The sequence below is a fragment of the Culex quinquefasciatus genome, chromosome 1 (assembly GCF_015732765.1).
Source record: "Culex quinquefasciatus strain JHB chromosome 1, VPISU_Cqui_1.0_pri_paternal, whole genome shotgun sequence".
Classification (NCBI taxonomy): Eukaryota; Metazoa; Arthropoda; class Insecta; order Diptera; family Culicidae; genus Culex; species Culex quinquefasciatus.
Window position 1 is genome coordinate 64623999 of NC_051861.1, and position 20725 is coordinate 64644723.

The following is a 20725-nucleotide window of genomic DNA, read 5'->3' on the forward strand; positions in this document are numbered from 1 at the left end:
AAGTTTCGACAACATAGTTTTACGAACGCCTGACACAAATAATATGCAATATAATAATCATGAAATGACCAATTTATTTAGAATCAATGACATTGAAAATATAAACAAAGTAAATATGGCAGGTATTGAAGCAAATAGTTATGACAATTTTAATACAAATTACGATGAAAATAATGGAAATAATTACGATAATGACAATGGCTGCAATGGCAGAATCCAACCGTACATTGAAGAGTATTATGACGATCAAATTGAAATTGATGATGATAACCAAGATTACCCAAAAGAGATGAATTTAGAAAACGATCGGGATTATGATGTGATTGAAAACATGAAGCATGAGAAACTTACAGGCAACGAAAGAATGAGAAAAATTTATGAATTGGTTAAAACAGACCACTTGAAAGGTGATATCAATCAAGAAATTAATAATATTTTGAATGATTTTAATGAAATATTTTATTCAGAGGGTGACGAGTTGACTTATACCAATTTAACCATGCACGATATAGAAACAACAACTGAAATACCAATTAATAAAAGACAATATAGATTTCCTGAAGCTACCAAGAAACACGTAGAAGAACAAGTGGAAGAAATGCTAGGGATAATACGCCCAAGTAAAAGTCCGTGGAATGCACCGGTATTATGCATCCCAAAGAAAGACTTAAACGCCGAAGGCAACAAACGCTACAGAATTGTAGTGGATTTTCGAGACCTAAATACAATTACTAAACCATTTGTGTATCCTATACCGGGGACCATCCATAAACCACGTGGACACTTTAGGGGGGGGGGGGTATGGCGATTGTCCACGATCCATACAAAAAAGATTTTTTTTGTATGGACAATTGTCCACGAGGGGGGGGGGGGTTGAGATTTCCAAAAAAGTGTCCACGTGGTTTGTGGATGGTCCCCCGCTTATTAGCGAAATTTTGGACAGTATTGGAGAAGCTCGATATTTCTCAACCATTGACTTGAAATCAGGATTTTATCAAATCCCAATTAACCCGAAGGATGCTGCGAAAACCGCTTTTTCAACATTTCTAGGACATTATGAATTTTTAAGAATGCCAATGGGACTGAAAAATAGTCCATCATCATTTCAAAAATTCACATTCACGCTTATTTACGAATCCGATTATGCGTGATTTTCTTCGAAAAGGTATGTATTAAAATTGTCAATGTTTGGTTATTAAATAGGAAAATAACTTGAAAAAAAAAAACGCAGAACCACCTGCTAAAAGGACGAAGAAGGAATTTGGCGCATTCTATCGCAACTTGTTGGAACGTTCTATCGGAACAAGTTCTTCAGGTTGCGGGACAGGGACGAAGTCCACGCCTGGTTTCGCTGACCAAACAAAGCGAAGCTCTACGCGCCCTTCAGAGGGCCCTGCTGGAAGGTTTGCTTCCAGCGTTAAACGATCGACGACGCAATTAATCCGAGTCCCGGATCTGGCTGCACGAAAAAGGACGAATTTAAAAGGTAAAATGCAAAAATAAGAGAAACAAGAAAAACCTTAATACGAAATATTATCATTTACAGCAGGAGAACCCGCAAGTTGCGCTGGTCAATCAAAGCGGACCCTTTCGCGCTCCCCCGGAATCCCGACCGGAAGATCATCTGTCAGCCAGCCATCTTCAAAGCTGCCGATTCGCCTCTCCGCATCTCCATCTGGCTCTCCAGAAGGCCCGGCCGACCGGCTCGCCCAACAACGAGCTGCCAAGTTCTCGACCTCGCCTGGTTCTCGGATCGGAGGACCTGCAGGTTGCGCTAACCCTGCAAAGCAAGACTCTTCGCGCTCTCCGGAAGGCCGGAACGGATCGCCCGCTGCAAGTACTGAACAACGACCGACGAAGCAACTGATTCGAGTTCCGAATCCGGCTAATCGAAAAGGAACGGATTCGAAAGGTGATTTTACAAAAGGTGACTTTACGAAAAGTAGGGAAAAAAAAAGAGAAAACTTGACATGAAATATTATCTATTGATGCAGGATTCCGTGTTTTGACCGGAGAACCCGCAAGTTGCGTTGGTCAATCAAAGCGGAACTTTTCGCGCCTCCCCGGAATCCCGGCCGGAAGACCATCTGCCAGCCAGCCATCTTTAAAACTGCCGATTCGCCTCTCCGCATCTCCGTCTGGCTCTCCAGAAAGCCCGGCCGACCGGCTCGATAAACAACAATCTGCCAAGTTCTCGACCTCGCCTGGTTCTCCAATCGGAGGATGCGCTAACCAAGCGAAGCGGACCCCCTCGCGCTCTCCGGAAGGCCGGAATGGATCGCCCGCTGCAAGTACTGAACAACGACCGACGAAGCAACTGATTCGAGTTCCGAATCCGGCTAATCGAAAAGGAACGGATTCGAAAGGTGATTTTACAAAAGGTGACTTTACGAAAAGTAGGGAAAAAAGAGAAAAATTGACATGAAATATTATCTATTGATGCAGGATTCCGTGTTTTGACCGGAGAACCCGCAAGTTGCGCTGGTCAATCAAAGCGGACCCTTTCGCGCTCCCCCGGAATCCCGGCCGGAAGACCATCTGCCAGCCAGCCATCTTTAAAACTGCCGATTCGCCTCTCCGCATCTCCGTCTGGCTCTCCAGAAAGCCCGGCCGACCGGCTCGATAAACAACAATCTGCCAAGTTCTCGACCTCGCCTGGTTCTCCAATCGGAGGATGCGCTTACCAAGCGAAGCGGACCCCCTCGCGCTCTCCGGAAGGCCCTGCCGGAAGGCCTGCTAGCAGCGCTGGTTCACGATCTACGAAACAACATGTCCGAGTCCCGAATCCGGCTGCTCAAAAAGGAACGGATTCGAAAGGTGATTTGAAGGCAATACCTCTAGTAATGCTTCTAAAAAGTGTTCTGCCGTTCTACGTATAATTGTCCCATGTCAGTTTTGGACGATTTTGCGGCGGTTCTACATTGAAAACAAAAATGCATTTTTTAATTTAATAGACAATTAACTATTCAAACTGTACGTGGATTCGCAAAACACGAATTATTGATGTTAAAAGCAAGAATATAAAAAAAATAAGAATTTTGATTGATGATCCGGTTTTCCGAAGTCCCATAAAACCCTTCGAATACAGTAGTTGTTCGGTAACTGGGCGTTGTTTAACTGGGCTGCTTTTTAACTGGGCGCTCGATAACTGGGCCGTAGCCCAGTTAAAAAGCAGACAAACGTCTAAAAACCAAAACAAAACGTAATCACCGAGGGGTTAATTCAATTCAATTCAATTCGGTTTTATTTGTGAATAATCAAGATACAATGAGTTATTTTGAAGTGTATAACAGAGATTTGGAGTTCCTTACAGCTGTGTGTTGCATCATAATCCATTTAGGAACAATTATTTCTTTAACTAAGCCACTAGCAAGAGTAAGAAAAAACTATAAAAAAAACTTACAGAAATTGCAAAGGAAAGGGGATAGAGGAAGAGAAAGCTTATATCTAGATCATTTTATCCTTTGTAGATGTGTTTGATCATCAGTTCCCCAAGGGCCAGGAATTGTTCTGCCTTGTTCCGGCAGCTCCGAAACCGCGTCATCATCTCCCCCGCGAGAGCAAAGAACTCCGGCAGGGTGAAGAGATCTTCCCCGGTGACTTCTTGCTGGGCCGTACTGCCGCTACCGGCAGCAACCACGCTGGCGAACGAACGCCCCCAACCAGGAGGGAACGCTGAGTTTTCCGCTGGAACCGTAAGCTGTCCAGCTGCAGGAACGGCTGCGCTCGTACTTCGCTGAGTGTAGAGATGTCGGTGAGCATCTCTCTGCATTACCCAATATTTGTGTAACCTTTCATGAGAATGAGCTTGTACTGATATCCGTGTTACCGGATGATTGAGGGATCGGGAGAGAGGGACAGATCGGGAAACGTGTGTGACGTGTACGGAGCGGAGCGGATCTCGACTGAATCCGAACAGGGCAATCTGCAACCGGACCGTGGTCAGTGGGCGGTCGGGAGGATGGCTACTGCAGCCTTCGTGCTGCGTCCGGAAGCAGGACGTCCCTACATCTGGCGACGAGGAGAAGAATGGTAAGCGAGTTGGAAAGTGAGTTCAGAGCGCGGGCGTAGCGCCAGTTTGCTCTTGCTTGAGATGAGTCTCATTATTTTTGCGGCTGCTCGGCAAGATTGCTGTATGGCCAGGTTGTATAGACTGCATGTTGAACTGATTTACTTTGTGGAAAGTTGTCAAATTCAGCGAAAAAGTGAACAGCTTTTAAGTGTTTGAAGCCATCAGGAAACTTATTTTTCATGATGATTGATGCTCCATCCTAGCGTTGTGCTGCTGTGTTTGTTTATCAATTTTTATCATTTTTTTGATTTCCAAACCGACTGAAATTGCAGTACTGGAAGGCAGTATGACGTAGGGCTACGTTGACAATCTGAACGAAGTTTTTTTTTATGGAAGAGTTAATTGTTTTAGGTTCGATGGAAATGCTTGATTCTGAGACTTCGGTTTAAAAAAAAAATCACGAAGGAAAGAAGAATTTTCTTAACTCTGAGGAGTTCTTGCATTTTCTGAAGAATTTGCTGAGTAGTTAAAGTTCGCTGTTACAAAACTCTGAAAAGTTGTTGCATTTTCTGAGGAATTTGCTAAGTAGTTTTAGTTTGCTGTTACCAAACTCTGAGGAGTTGGAGCATTTTCTGCGGATATTCTATGTTCTCTGAGGAGTAATTCAATCTTCAAAATAAACCGGGGTTTGTTGTTACAGAATTCGGGTTGGAGCATTTTCTGAGGAATTTGCCAAGAAATTTATTTTGCTGTTACACAACTCTGCGGAGTTAGAGCATTTTCTGAGGATATGCTTAGTTCTTTGAAAAGTGATGGAAAGTTATATGACATACGCAGATGGCGCCGGTGAGAGTTCGGCGGAGGAAGTACACGATTCATCAACGGGTTGCATCGAAGAGGTTCGGTGACTTTTCACATCGTGGCGTACGGCTGCCATGTTTTTGTTTTCAAGATTCTTACAGAAGTAAACATACAGTGTTTTTACTAATACAATCCCATTTTTCCACGTACAAGCCAAACAAACGCACGCATACTGCCCTATTGCAAGGCTGAGGAAGGTTGCAGTGCTAGATTGAAATTTGACGTAGGACTATTTTTGGTAAAGAATAATAATAATATAATCAAAATACATTTTGAGTTGACTGTGTTTCTGAGGCGTTTAACTGGTCGAACTAGAGAAACTCTGGGAAGTGCTGAAGTTACCGTTAAAACAAAATAAAAATCGAAGTTTGTTGTTACATTACTCTGAGGAGCACATTGTCTGAGGAATTTGCAAAACAATGAATGTTTGAGGATTCGAGTATTCTCAGAACAAATCGAGATTTGTTGTTAGAAGGGAAGCAATTCTGAGGAATTAAATTCATACAAATTCAGATAAAACTCTGAGGAGTTGATTCATAACTAGTTATTCTGAGGAATCTATTTCAAACAAACTCTGAGGAGTTATATGAGATGAAACTCTGAGGAGTTGATTCGGTACAGACAATTCTGAGGAATTGATTTCATACAAACTCTGAGGAGTTGATTCATTACAAATGATTCTGAGGAATTTATTTCATACAAACTCTGAGGAGTTGATTCATTACAAATGGTTCTGAGGAATTGATTTCATACAAAGGAGTTGATTCAGTATAATACATTGCTTTCTTACAACTCTGAGGAGTGAATTGAGATAAAATTCTGAGGATTTGATACAAGCTCTGAGGAATCGATTTCGTACAAATTCGACAATCTCTGAGGAGTTAATTCGGTGCATGTTCTGAGGAGTACAAAAAAAAAAGCTATAGTTTACTGTGAATTAAATTTTGAAGATTGTAATTTGCTGTGCACTGAAGAGTTGCCGTTAACAAAGAACGTAGTAGATGTGATAGACGAGTGATATATCAACAGTTGTTATTTGAGTTTCGATGATTTCAATAATGAAAATGTACATGGTGTCGGTGTGAATCAGAGAGATTTATTAGCAGATAAATTTTGTGATGAATCAGGAGAAAAATTTATTTCTGAGATATTGTAAAATAATAGAGTGGTATACAAGTCAGAAAAACTGATGGAGAAGAATTTTTAGTATTTGAATGGGCAGAAATTGAACAAATGAACTCCGAGAATTAATCAAGTGATGAAGCTCTGCGAAGCTTATTCAAATGTAGCTCTAAGGAGAAAGCAAACTCTGGGGAGTTAGTTCAAATTTGGAGAACCATTTTCGTAAAATTTAAAGGACCATTTTCTGAAACTCTAAAAGTTGGCATAATGAAATTCTAATGGCAACTGTAACAACTTTATGTACTTTTAATGGGTTTTCGTTGAGATTGCTGTTTGATTATAATTCTGATTAATATTTGAAATGACGTTTCGGCTTAAATAATTTAGAAGTTTACTGATCACTTATATTTAAGGAATTTTGAGGAGTTTACAGAGCATTGTACTATGAGTGATGACGGATTCTGTGTAGTTTTCTAAGTTCAAATTCTACGGAGTAATGATACCACCTGGTAGGTGAAGAAAATAGTTGTTTTCGCCTTTGGTTTGAGATATGTTTAAAATAAAAGATAAATACAAACTCTGAAGACTGATGTTCTGATAAGTTGAACGTAGAAAAGATGTATATTTTTGAAGTAGCCAAATAATTCAATGTGATTTACTGACAGCGTTAAATTTGGACGTGTCACATTCTAGAGAAGTGTTCAAGAAGATAATGAATTAGGTTTAAGTTCGCAAAAAAAAAAAAAGAAATAAAGGGAAAGATTCGGAATGACGGGCATTTTCATAAATTGCCTTTACAAACCGGTACTACTATTGAGATGAAATCAAATGAAGAATTCATATAACTGCAGAACATTTTTGAGTGCTTTCCTCAAACGCATGTGGTCAATAAAAAGTCTTTCAGTGAAGGCGGCGAATATCTGTGGGTTGTGGTGCTGATCAGACATGCACAGGCACCGTACTTGGCTAGCATGCGTGCAAAGCGTACCAATGCACGTCTGGTGCTGATGATTGTATTGTTATATTGATGATTACAAATGAATATAAATAAATTCAGAAGTTTCTTGATATAGTTCAAAGATCTGTGAAACTTTGGGGGGGGATGTAGAGATGTCGGTGAGCATCTCTCTGCATTACCCAATATTTGTGTAACCTTTCATGAGAATGAGCTTGTACTGATATCCGTGTTACCGGATGATTGAGGGATCGGGAGAGAGAGGGACAGATCGGGAAACGTGTGTGACGTGTACGGAGCGGAGCGGATCTCGACTGAATCCGAACAGGGCAATCTGCAACCGGACCGTGGTCAGTGGGCGGTCGGGAGGATGGCTACTGCAGCCTTCGTGCTGCGTCCGGAAGCAGGACGTCCCTACACTGAGGAGTGTGGTACGCTGCTGCTTTCTTCTTTCTCTTTTCCTGCTCCTCGAGGTAGGCCTTGCGCGCGATGCATCCGCGGTAATTGCCGGTATGGTTGCCGTCACAGTTCACGCACTTTACGCGCGGCTTGGTTTGTTCTGCCTTGTCCCCCAAGTCCGCCTTTCGTGGCAGTGCGCACGCCTCCGAGAGGTGTGACTCACCGCACTTCACGCAGCGGGGCCGGAGGTTGCAGTTCCGCGAGCCATGGCCGAATTTCTGGCAACGGTGGCATTGCGCTACGTTCGTCGGGTTCTTGGTGTAAACCCGCCAGTTAACCCAAAAACCGTCCAACGTCTTAGTCCGCCGCAGGTCTTGGATCTTGACGGTGCCGCGGTCGAAGTACAACAGGTACAGTGTGTGTGTACCTGTTACCGTTGTCTTGCGCGAGAGCACTTTAATCCGCGGTTTTATTCCGGCGTCCGAGAGGTGACCCTTCAGGTCGGAGATCAGACGGTCTTGATAACCCTGCCAGACGACCATAACAGGGGGCTTCTCGGGGTTGAATGTGTAGAAGTTGAAGTTGCTACGCTTCAATTCTTCAAACACCAGGTCGAAGCTCTTTTTATTCAGTGTGATCACTTGCACTGCCGACTTACCGATTTTCAGACAATATCCGAGGCCTTCCAGCAACTCGTCAACATCGTCCGCCAACGTGTCCAAAACAAAAATTGGAGGTGGTCTCAAGGGGCTGGAAACTCTAATATTATTTATGAATCTTCAGTATACTAACGATATTTCAGTATACTTGTAAGTATACTAACTGAGTGACAAGACATTGTAAGTATATTAAGATATACTTTCAATATATTGGTCAGTGTACTGGCGATAAGGATAGGAATTGATAAGTATACTAAAAAAATTTCAATATACTGGTTAACATTATAAGTATAGTTTGAAGAGTTTCCAACTCCTTGGGTGGTCTTCGTTCCGTTGGAGAATTATTCTTTTTTGGCGTCGGCACTTTTTTCCGTGCACGACCATCGTCGTCGTCGTCGTCGGTAGTGGTGCTACCGTCAGTGTTGCTGTTTTCTTCGTCGTCGCTCAGCATCTGGAACTCGTTCCTGATGGGGATGTTGGCGGATGTTGATGTGCCACTGGTCGTGGCACCGGAGGTACCCGAACGGGTTCGCACTGGTGATCTTGGAACATATCCGGGGTGTAGTAACTTTTTGTCGATTCCTTCTGCGCTCACGCTCCCCTGCGCGATGGCGGCCGACACGGCGTTGGTTTGTTTACCTTTTTGCACACGGCCGGTAGACAAACTTCGCGGGTTTTTCGAGGCCGCACTCGAACTGCCACGGCCACGGCCGGCCTTTGGCATGCTGAAGGAGCAAACTCGCGGGTATTCACAATCAACTACGGCGAAAAAATCCGAAAAAACGATGGAGCACTGAGCACTAGCTGCATGCTCTCGTGCGTACACGGAGGGAGCTGGGGCACCGAGGGGTTAATGGATGCAAAAAACATGTAAAACAAGTAAAAAAACTTTTTACAAACTTTTTTGTAATTTAAAGTTACTTTTATGTAATTTCAAGTTACAAGAAGGATGGAAAGTAATCATTGCAAATAAATTTGAGTAACTTTTATTTTTATATTTCACCAAAAGTATATTATGCGTCGGTAGTCCCCTCGTTAAGCGAACAGCATTCGGTGACTGGGCTACGTTCAACTACTGTACTGGAACTTAGGATTTTCTGATAATTTTCAAAAGCTTATGCCCATTGCCCAGTCACGACGATCTAGCAGGATTCCAGCAGAGTTCATATTCTTATCCAGGTTTTAAAGAGAAGATGGCGTTCGAATGGTGAACGTCCGAAATGTCAAAATCGCGCAGTAGCACTAACATTAGAAAAAAATGTGGCTGTCATGCCATGGCACACTTTTTTCGTAATGTTGGTATCACTGCGTGATTTTGAAATTAAATATGTCTTTATTGAACTTTCTTATAATAATTACATTTCATTTACATGCTAAGTGGTATGGCCTAATGCTCTTCATCTTTGTTGTGTTTTTCGTTTTATTATTAACTGATCACATTTATTTTATTTACTTCAAATTGTTTTACATTATTGCATTGAATCGAATACATTTGGGTAAAACATATCAAATTCGAAGTATTCCAAATGATTGCACATCTGCCAACAATATTTATAAGGGGTGTCACATAAATTACACCAACATTATTCTTGCAAAACAACCTTCAATCACCATTTCAAATGCACTTTCAACTGTTTGTTTACACAAGTAAACAATCTAAACAACACAACACTTCTCCCAACACAAACTTAACAACGAAAATCAGCAGCCGCCGATTAAATAACAACACCCACCGAAGCTCGTTGAAAACTGACTGTAATGTCAAATTCGAAATAAATTCCTTCAGATGCAAACCGCAACGGCAATCAGCCTTTGGCTCGCCGCTGCGATTGAGGGGCGAACGATATTGAAACATTACAGCGATCAGTTTGAACCGCCCAGGCGATGCACCCATGAAACGCCAAGGCGGATGGAGGGCGGACGAAATTGAAAAATTTCAAATGTCAAATTTCAACCGCCCAGGCGGCCCGCCCTCGATCCGGCAGGGCGGTTCTAGGGCGGACCACACGATCAGTAACGGCCGCCGATGCGTAACGTCCGCACTGAGTTAATGTGGGAGTAGAAAACTTTATTGGTTTTTATGCCAACGATTTCAAGACGGTGGAATAGCACAGCGAGTTGGAGCGCGGACTTGGTAATCTGGATATGAATCTCGCCGGATTGACGTAATTAATGTAGAACTATCTTTTAACAGTATTCATCATGCCAAAAACATTACCGCAATTTTTGTATGAATGGTTGCTAATATTGTATTAGGACGTTATGTCGTATTTAGTTTATTTATTTTTTGAGTCTAATGCTTTTTTCATCTTTTATTTTAGCGAAACTCCATCATAAGTATAAGCAACACTATAAGGCAGCCTGGGAAAAAGAACTACAATGGCTTAAACATGTCGATGGAAAAGCTCATTGTGAAATTTGCGATGTTTATCTGAAGTATGAGAGTGGAGGAACCTAGTTTTGGTTCGGTGTGTGTGCCATTCGATGGCATTATGTGCCTCGTACGCGTCGAAGCAGCTCCCCAGCTACCTAGAACAGCTGTTGAAAGATATCTACGGGTATCTTTCTGCAAGCCCCGCTCGTCTTGATCAGTACGACAAGATACAAACGCTTCTGGAGTATAATCCCACCAGAATTCCGAGAATGCACGACGTCCGCTTTCTGTCTCGCGGACAGGTGGTCAAGGCCGTGTTAAGTCGTTTCGATGCCTTGCAAATTTACTTCGGATTCGCCTCAAACGTAGACCAGATTTCGAACGCTGGCAAGATTCACGCAGGGTTGCAAGACAACATTACTAAGCTGTATCTGGAGTTCTTAAATTTTGTTCTTCCTCTCGTTGATGGAATCAAATTGCTATTCCAGTCGGAGCAACCGGAAGTGATCACAATGATGAGCACGTTGAAGAGTAAGATCACCCAAATCCTGGGATACTTTGTGATTCCGGAGGTGCTGCGTGAAGTCGATTTGCGGGACATAAAATTCGACGAAGAAAATTTGAAATCCCCTGCCGACGTGTACCTGGGAGTTAAAGTCGCTAACCTCATCAACTCAGACACAGAGTACGACGAACGCAAGTTGAAGGATTTTTATATGCATTGCGCGCTGTTCTACAGAGAGTTGGCTGCCTAAATGATCCAAAGATTTCAGTTTAACACAAAAATTTTTGAAGATCTTGAAATTCTGGAGCCGCTCAACGTAATGACCCGTAAACACAACAGCATTGCTCCGTTGATCAATCACTTCCAACATCTTTTCCCCGAGGACGATTGGCAACGTTTGGACAATGAATTTAACGAGGTAATGTCTTTGGACTTCGCTGCCTATGGTTTGGAAGGTAAAACTAACGCAGATCGGTTTTGGAGAAAAATAATTACTTTAAAACAACTCGATGGCGAATTCAAGTTCGCTGGGTTAAGATTCCTTCTTCAAGCCGTATTTGCACTTCCGCACTCGTCGGCGGCTGCCGAACGGATTTTTTCCGCGCAGAATCTGAACAAAACCAAGCTGCGCAGTAGGCTGAAAAATGCCACTCTCGTCGGGATCCTCAGAACAAAAGATTGGCTGAAAGCTTGCGGAAACGCCAGCGTGGTCCTCATTCCCAGCTCAATGCGGGAGAAAATGAATAAACACATGTACGAAACCAACACGAGCGAGGAGGAAGAGGAAAGTGAAGAAACTCTTTACGAGATTCTTAAAATAGTTGATTCGTGAGGTAATTTCGGTTCGGTATTGAACTGGAAGCACTTGAGAAATGAATAAACTGAAGACTTGAGAAGAAATAAACTGTTGAAATGATCAATAATCGTTTATTTGGTAAATTTAAGTTTTTTTTGTTCATTCCTTTGTTTTCTAGTCATTGTGGCACCAAGAGAAGCACCTAGATAACGGTTACCTAGGACATGATACACTGCTTTTGTACAACATACACTCACAATCAGAATAACCCTTAAAAGGGTACTTTCTATCCTTTTTTCAACTTTACCCGTCGTCACCCTTTTGAAAGGGTACGAGAGCAAAACCCTTCAAAAGGGTACTTGCCCAGTACCCTTTAAAAGGGTACTGTTAACAGAACGGCGCGCTCACTAGCGACATCTATAAGTCAATTTTGTTTCGTTGAAACAGTGCTGCCATCTATTGTAATATTCATAAGTTCTTTGAAAATTAGGTTTTGTTCGGATAAAAAGTTTGTTTATTTTTGTAAAATAATATTCACTGTCCAACATAAAAAAATCCTCGGACATAAACATGCTTTGGGTGCACTCGCGATCACAACGTCTCGCCGAAATTTAGTACATTTCATTTCACCGTACTCATGCCCTATTCACGGCGCTGGTTCTTGAATTCGACGGGAGTTCGAATATCAGCTGGGTGTTCTCCTCGTCGACAGTGGCCGGAACCTGCATTCAGGATGCACTCCAGCTTCGTCATCCGGCACTCAAAATCGTCGTCGAGGAACACGGCATCGTGGCGGAGTGATACGCCGGGTAAAACACTTTGCTGCCACTTCTAGCTGCGGAAGAAACAGACCTTAGTGACGGAGCCTGAAAGATTGAATTTTGCCACACCACGTCCTGGTTCGACGGAAGTAGTCCGGAACATAGTCGATAAGACCAAAAATTACAGAAGTGGAACCGATGCCTCAAGCCGAACCAAACAAAAACAAGCATGACATTTGAAGTTCTTATTTTTAAATGCAGGGCGGCGCTGGAATCGTTTGCAGCAAAGAAAGATACCCTTTTGAAAGGGTAAAGCCAGTGAGGTGAATTAAAAGGATGGTTTTCACCCTTTTAAAAGGATATAATGTACCCTTTTGCAAAGGGTAAACTTCGAATACCGTTTAAAAGGATACTTTTAAACTTTTCAACCGGTAATTTTATTTTTGAGTGTAACGTACACTCAAAGTCAGAAGTATCCCTCAAAAGGGTACTTTCAATCCTCTAAAAGGATACTTTCTATCCTTTTTTAAAGTTCACCCGGCGTCACCCTTTTAAAAGGGTATGTCAAATTCAGTACATTTTCGATACCCTTTTAAAGGGTGACGACGGGTGAACTTGAAAAAAGGATAGAAAGTATCCTTTTAGAGGATTGAAAGTACCCTTTTGAGGGATACTTCTGACTTTGAGTGTAAACGATTCGAATTGAATTCCGTTTTAGATTTCAGATTAAGTTTACTGGAAGTCTTGAGAAAGAACTTCATTCAATCACATACAGATGGCGTCATCATCATCTGCATCTACACTCAAAAATAAAATTACCGGTTGAAAAGTTTAAAAGTATCCTTTTAAACGGTATTCGAAGTTTACCCTTTGCAAAAGGGTACATTATATCCTTTTAAAAGGGTGAAAACCATCCTTTTAATTCACCTCACTGGCTTTACCCTTTCAAAAGGGTATCTTTCTTTGCTGCAAACGATTCCAGCGCCGCCCTGCATTTAAAAATAAGAACTTCAAATGTCATGCTTGTTTTTGGCGTGTTTGGTTCGGCTTGAGGCATCGGTTCCACTTCTGTAATTTTTTGGTCTTATCGACTATGTTCCGGACTACTTCCGTCCGATATAGGCCAACCAGGACGTGGTGAATGGTAAGACCGGTTGGCAAACTTGTAAATAGAGCACTGATTAAAAAGTTCCAATCTTTTCAGGCTCCGTCACTAAGGTCTGTTTCTTCCGCAGCTAGAAGTGGCAGCAAAGTGTTTTACCCGGCGTATCACTCCGCCACGATGTCGTGTTCCTCGACGACGATTTTGAGTGCCGGATGACGAAGCTGGAGTGCATCCTGAATGCAGGTTCCGGCCACTGTCGACGAGGAGAACACCCAGCTGATATTCGAACTCCCGTCGAATTCAAGAACCAGCGCCGTGAATAGGGCATGAGTACGGTGAAGCGTCACGGTGAAAACGGACCTGTACTAAATTTCCGTCGAAATGGTCAACATTCATCTTTTGGCGAGACGTTGTGATCGCGAGTGCATAGTTGAATCCCAAAGCATGTTTATGTTCGAGGATTTTTTTTTATGTTGGACAGTGAATATTATTTTACAAAAATAAACAAACTTTTTATCCGAACAAAACCTAATTTTCAAAGAACTTATGAATATTACAATAGATGGCAGCACTGTTTCAACGAAACAAAATTGACTTATAGATGTCGCTAGTGAGCGCGCCGTTCTGTTAACAGTACCCTTTTAAAGGGTACTGGGCAAGTACCCTTTTGAAGGGTTTTGCTCTCGTACCCTTTCAAAAGGGTGACGACGGGTAAAGTTGAAAAAAGGATAGAAAGTACCCTTTTAAGGGTTATTCTGATTGTGAGTGTACGGATTTGACTCTGAGCATATCTGGCATCCCTGTTGAGAAGGAACTACTAGGGGAACAGCATCTAATTCCAGCGTGCCTCTAATGTTGGCAGGTCAGAACTTTGACATTCAATTAAAACTAATTAAAAGCGTTTTCAGCTGAACTCGAGTGATAAATAGCTCAATAAGGGCATCTCCAGCGCTGGGGTGCAAATCAAATTTGCACCCGGCTCATGAATACCGAGATCAAATTTGCCACCTTGAAAAAACTCCGTCATCCCCACCGCTAGGGTAGCAAATTTGCCACCGAAACAAGCCCACCGCGGGGGGCAAATATGGGTTTTTATCATTTTTTGCTCTCGTTTACCTTCAAAATCAATAATTATGTGTTGATTCATGCCTAGAAATGCTAAAAGTTTATTAAACTTTTTAATCCTATTGAAAATTTCAAAGAATTTCATTTTTCGAAAATGTCGAAAGTTTAACTATTTGCTACCCGATTTGATTCCCACCAAATTTGCTCTCGAGTTTGCCCCCGAGTCTCCCACCGCGCGTAGCAAAGCAGGTATCAAATTTGATCTCAAGTTCATCTGTAGAAGAAAAATATGTGTCGGTACCTGTCGGGTACTCGTTTTCTGATACCCGACAAGTACCGGCAAGCCGGGGGGCAAAGTTTTGAATGCTTTTTGCTCTCTTTATGATATGTATGATGTATGATTCAAAAATTCAAAAATTCAAAAAAATTCAAAGAAAATCAAAAATTCAAAACAAATCAAAAATTCAAAAATTCAAAAATTCAAAAATTTAAAAATTTGAAAATTTAAAAATTTAAAAATTTAAAAATTCAAAAATTCAAAAATTCAAAAATTCAAAAATTCAAAAATTCAATAATTCAAAAATTCAAAATTCATAAATTCAAAAATTCAAAAATTCAAAAATTCAAAATTCAAAAATTCAAAATTCAAAATTCAAAATTCAAAATTCAAAATTCAAAAATTCAAAAATTCAAAATTCAAAATTCAAAAATTCAAAAATTCAAAAATTCAAAATTAAAAATTCAAAAATTCAAAATTAAAATTCAAAATTAAAAATTCAAAATTCAAATTCAAAATTAAAAATTCAAAATTAAAATTAAAAATTCAAAATTCAAATTCAAAATTAAAATTCAAAATTCAAAATTCAAAATTCAAAATTCAAAATTTCAAACGTTCAAAATTCAAAATTTAAAAAAACCAAATTGAAATTTGAATTTGAATTTTTAAATTTGGAATTTTGAATTTTGAATTTTGAACTTTTGAATCTTTGAACTTTGAACTTTGAACCTTGAACCTTGAATTTTGAACCCTTGAACCTTTGAATTTTGAATTTTGAACCTTGAACCCTTTGAACCTTTGAACCTTGAACCTTTGAACCTTGAATTTTGAACCTTTGAATTTTGAATTTTGAACCTTGAACCTTTGAATTTGAATTTTGAATTTTTAAATTTGAATTTTGAAATTTTGAAATTTTGAAATTTTGAAATTTTGAAATTTTGAAATTTTGAAATTTTGAAATTTTGAAATTTTGAAATTTTGAAATTTTGAATTTTTGAAATTTTTTAAAAATTTTTGAAATTTTTTGAAATTTTTAGATTTTTTTGAAATTTTTTGAATTTTTTTGAATTTTTTTGAAATTTTTAGAAATTTTTTGAAATTTTTTGAAATTTTTTTGAAATTTTTTGAATTTTTTTGAAATTTTTTGATTTTTTTTTAATTTTTTTATTTTTTTTCCGTGCTTGATTCGATTTTTCCGTGCATAATTCCATTTGAAGCGGAAGCAAACAGACTGAATACCGGGTAGCAAAGTGAAATCCCGAAGAACTGAGAGCAAATTTGCTACCGCGACAGGTACCGCGATGGGGTTGACGTCGGGTGCAAATTAGCTTTGCTTCGATGTTTGCACCCAGCGCTGGAGATGCACTAAGAAGTGAGCAAGCAAGTTTCTGTCAAAAGTTTTGCAAAATTAGTTGTTTAAATAGTGAAAATCAGCAAATTGGATGGAGTTAGGAGCGAGGGCTTAACCTGCCAAACATACGAGAATTTCCCCTAGCTATTGTTTGGGCAGTAGACCACTTCAAACATTTTATTTATAACCAAGATTTTATCGTTTACACAGATCATAGACCATAGAGTTATCTACGTGCGCATGTATTGCGTGTACGTACACGAAAAAGATTGAGGTTAAATTTTGTCCGGCCAGCAAAATCAAATGGTGCGCTAGTGTGTACGCGAAACGTCATAAAGCTCTATTGCCGTTCAAGAGCCAAACGACATGCGACACCTAGTGTTGAGTAGCAGAACAGAGCGAAGAATGTCGATTGAAATTTCCGCCCTTTGAGGTTATGTATGCGAATTCTGTTTTGTTAAATTCCAGCGTTCACAACAATTTTTGAGCAAAAATTCGAGCTGATACTTTGTTAACTTTTGATGCTCTATCATTTTAAACAATATTATTTTTTCAAAATTATTTTTTTTTCCAATTTTTTTTATTGCGTTAATTTATAGAGGGCAAAGAGTTAACAATCGTACTACTTGAATTTTTTCTCAAAAGTTGTTCTAAGAGCTGTAAATTCAATTTTATGTTTGCATTCCTATGTAACCGAACAGCGAAAATTTGAATCGTCATTCTTCGATGCTTTGCGCCATCTGTCGGAATTTTTGAGCTTTTAATCGCGAATTGGTAGCTCTATGGCATTTGAAGGAAACTTCACCAACGTTGACAAAGCTTCGTTTAAAAATCCAAGTTTCTAGATGAATTCTGTCTGTTTGGAGTGTTTGTTGAGTTTTGATTATCTGAAATATTTTGTCTATTTTGTTTTGCTTGTTGACGAGTTGTAATTGCTACGAATTTTGATGCTTGTTTATCATCTGCATGATCTTCATCATTATTTAAACGTGAGAGAAAATCTGCAACCACATTTTCCTTTCCTTGCTTGTAACGAATTTCACATCCAATGCATTGGACAACACTACAGAAAATTCATCAACTGGATATTCTCCCTATGAACTTTTGTATGGAAGAAAAGCTACTATACCAAGCACAATTTATAAAATCAATGATTCAGATTTAAATTATGACGACTATATTTGTTCAATGAAAGATATATTCAAGGATGCTCATGAAACTGCAAGAAACAACTTAATATTGTCAAAAGAAAAGAGAAAGGAAATTTATGACAAAAAGACAAATGATTGGGTACCAATGTGGGGAGATAGAGTTTTGGTACAAATGGTACAAACAGGAATTGGTCAAAAGTTACAAAATAAGTGGCGAGGCCCTTATGATATCGTTAAATTTAACAGCGATCAAACGACCACTATTAAAAATGGAAGCAAATTTGAAGATGTACATAATAATAGACTAAGAAAATATAATGATTAACATAACACTAAATGATAGTTCAGAATTTACTCGTATTAAAATACATTTAACATGTTTTTAACAATATACAATTCACATAATTTAAAATTAAATGCTCCAATACAAGAAAAATATTTTGAAGTGACAATTACAGTACAATTAAAATAAAGTAAAAAAATAAGTGATTTATGCAATGAATGACATAGTATCATAAACGATTAATATCTAAAGACTACAATGAATGAAAATATTTATTTTTAACACACGGGATTATTCATGTATATTGAACAAAAAAATAATATAGATAATAATATAGAATATAGAACAATAAAATTTAATATAGAAAAATAAACATGAAAAAAGAATATATGATTGATTTGATATGATAAATGAATTAATGTTGAGCTAAACTAAATATGAATGATTATTATAAAAAAATGCGCGAACAAGAATGTTATGAATTGGAGATGAAAAATAATTTTTATAAATGATTGAATTGATGAGGTTTAAACAAGAAACAGATTAAGAAAAATACCAGTACTGAGTTTATACATATTTTTTTTTTTGAAAAACACGTGAAGCAATTATGATCAAATATAAACATAATAATGAAGCAGTGATGAAACACGTTAAAACAATTAAGAAGCTGTTGGGTTGCAATTTTGGGAACATACTTAATTGAGCTAAAATGGGTTAACAGGGTATTGGAAAAACAATGACGCAATTTTTAACTACAAATAAACACAAATCAAACGGACTGAACAATAACTAAATTTCAACGACAAGCAAATGAAGATGGTGTGATTATTAAATGTTTCAAAACAACATGTATGCAAGTAAGAGTGTGTGTGAGAATAATTGGACAAGGGAGGTGCACCCCAGAATGAATGTTGAATGTAAATATGTGTTTTAAAATTTACTTAACAAAGTATTGAGAATTTATTTTCAGAATGTGTTATGCTTATACGAAGGATTTACAGGAAACCAATGGAAGACGATCAAGTAGACAACAAATTTCAACAAGGACGAATATGGAATTCAGCTCAAGGAAGGGTAAAATTTGTGAGTATATAGTGGGGAATCTAAAAAGATCGAAAAGGACGGTAAAAGTTCCGATCTAGGGATACATAAACTGATAAAGCAACGCCAAAGGGATTAAAAAGTAGACAATTGTACTCTATGGGGAGAGTTTTTATGTCGAATATGGCTTCAAAACAGTTGTAATCCATGGGGGGATTCAATATGTTAAAAACATTTCAAAACATTTGCACTTTACGGGGATAGTCAAATGAAAATTAAAGGGAATGGATAAATAACGCTTCAAGGGAAAATCAAGGGATAAAATAATGCTTCAAGGGAAAAACACCTTTAAACTGATAAAATTCAGAGGGATAAAAAAAAATCATAATGATTCAGCATTTTATTGCGAATTGCTCAAATAAACAAATTGATTGAACGGATTTGACAAATATGAAAACACAAAGTGATGTACAGATTTCATAAGAAGTTGGAAGAACAGAAAGGATATTTAACATGCGCAGTTTTGCAATGACAAGATGATAGAATGTATAGATCAATGAAAAACTTTATAGAGTAATTTTTTTTATTCAAGTATAAAAATAATAGTCAATTAGAACTGATTTTTTTTAGTGTTGAAAATAATAGAACTGATTTCATATAAAAATATCAACAAGATTTATAAGATTGTAAGTAAATTTGATTTTCAATTTTGCACAGAAATTAAATGATAGATTCCTGAAAATTATAAAATATTGTTCATGCGAAGAAAACAAGTAAGACATTTTTGTGGGAGAAACAAAAGTAGAAACTGAAGTAAAATATGACAGAGACGGGAGACGAAACACAATGATGATCGACGCGTTCGTATGCTGAGAGGTTCTACGCGTTCGTATGCAGAAGTTTGTGATGGCAAGATGGGGAGTGGCAAAGTCATGCGGGAGGTTGGACAGGTAACGGTGTTGATGTTGTTGTAAAAGGTCATATCAATGAGGATCAAGTCGAATTAAAACGCAAGTTTAGTAACGAAACATTCACGTAAAACAAATTACTAAATCGAAATGTGGAATTAAGCGAAGTAAAGATGATTGAAATGCGAAACATCAATTATGGAACAAAAATGCAAGTTGAGATCATACTGCACGTCTGAAACTATTGAAAAGGAGAAGATCATGATAAACAAATGATAACATCATCCGATGTCATTAATTTACAAAAGCCAAAGTTGCAAAATACACGAAAAGACAATTTTGGACAAACAACATGTTCTAAACATTTGAAAAAAAAAATACACCAACCGATGTAAATAATTTGAGAATGTCAAAGATACAAATCAACTGGAAAAGTCAATTTTGGACAAAAATACTGGATTTACGAACAATTCACAACACTCAGCAAGTGAGAAGTCAATGCACTCTCAAAACTGACCATAGTCAACTCACAGCTGGGTTATGAAGCATAATTCATGATGGAAACGACAATTGCACTAATCGACGAAATTCAACACCTTAGCCTCGAAAACTGATCAATTGACCAAGTCACTGTGGAATGAATAGCCTCACGATAAAGACGATTTTGATGGAAGACGACAACGATAACAACCAGCCGATCAACACAGTTCTACAACAGATTTTGCTTACAGTGGAAAAAATGCAATGATTTTTTAGGATAGATAATGAAAATTAATTTCAAATGCAAGTTTATTTAAATCAGTTTCAACGAAAATATTTTAATAGAGAAGTTCAAAACGGTAATTCAGGTAATTTAACAGGACAGAAGATCAAAAGAGTTATGAAAATAATTTTACAGTAGAAAAATCAAAAGAGCAATTATAATTATAAAACAATTTACAAGAAAGCACAAGAAAAACAAATTGTAAACCGCATGATCCTTACACCCGACAATATTCTTTCCATAGATGATCATTTCTTTCAGACGATCATCTAGCTGATAAGTGTGGGGGAGATTGACCGAACCAATTTTTTTAATCAATTTTTTATAGCCAGCCATA

The 20725-nt window shown here is 38.6% G+C and overlaps 1 protein-coding gene and 1 long non-coding RNA gene across 2 annotated transcripts; both read left to right on the forward strand.

Moving 5' to 3' along the window:
- Nucleotides 1-1137: 1137 nt before the first annotated feature.
- On the forward strand, nt 1138-10059 carry LOC119770067 (basic salivary proline-rich protein 2-like). The gene is made up of 6 exons (XM_038264257.1): nt 1138-1165; nt 1232-1486; nt 1547-1927; nt 1995-2381; nt 2446-2817; nt 9971-10059. Exons 1-6 carry the CDS (start codon nt 1144-1146, stop codon nt 10057-10059), a joined length of 1506 nt encoding a protein of 501 aa, XP_038120185.1. The 5' UTR covers nt 1138-1143.
- Nucleotides 10060-18157: 8098 nt separating this feature from the next.
- LOC119766565 lies at nt 18158-18853 on the forward strand. Its single transcript, XR_005276985.1, has 2 exons — nt 18158-18593; nt 18647-18853. It is a non-coding gene; the product is annotated as an uncharacterized LOC119766565 (long non-coding RNA).
- The last annotated feature ends 1872 nt before the right edge of the window (nt 18854-20725 follow it).

Bases quoted from the DNA above. Each gene is read 5' to 3' on its own strand.
- LOC119770067 (XM_038264257.1), top strand. From the start codon at position 1,144: ATGCGTGATTTTCTTCGAAAAG. The intron at 1,487-1,546 runs GTAAAATGCAAA...TATCATTTACAG, and splicing joins AAAAAGGACGAATTTAAAAG to CAGGAGAACCCGCAAGTTGC. The intron at 1,928-1,994 runs GTGACTTTACGA...CTATTGATGCAG, and splicing joins GAAAGGTGATTTTACAAAAG to GATTCCGTGTTTTGACCGGA.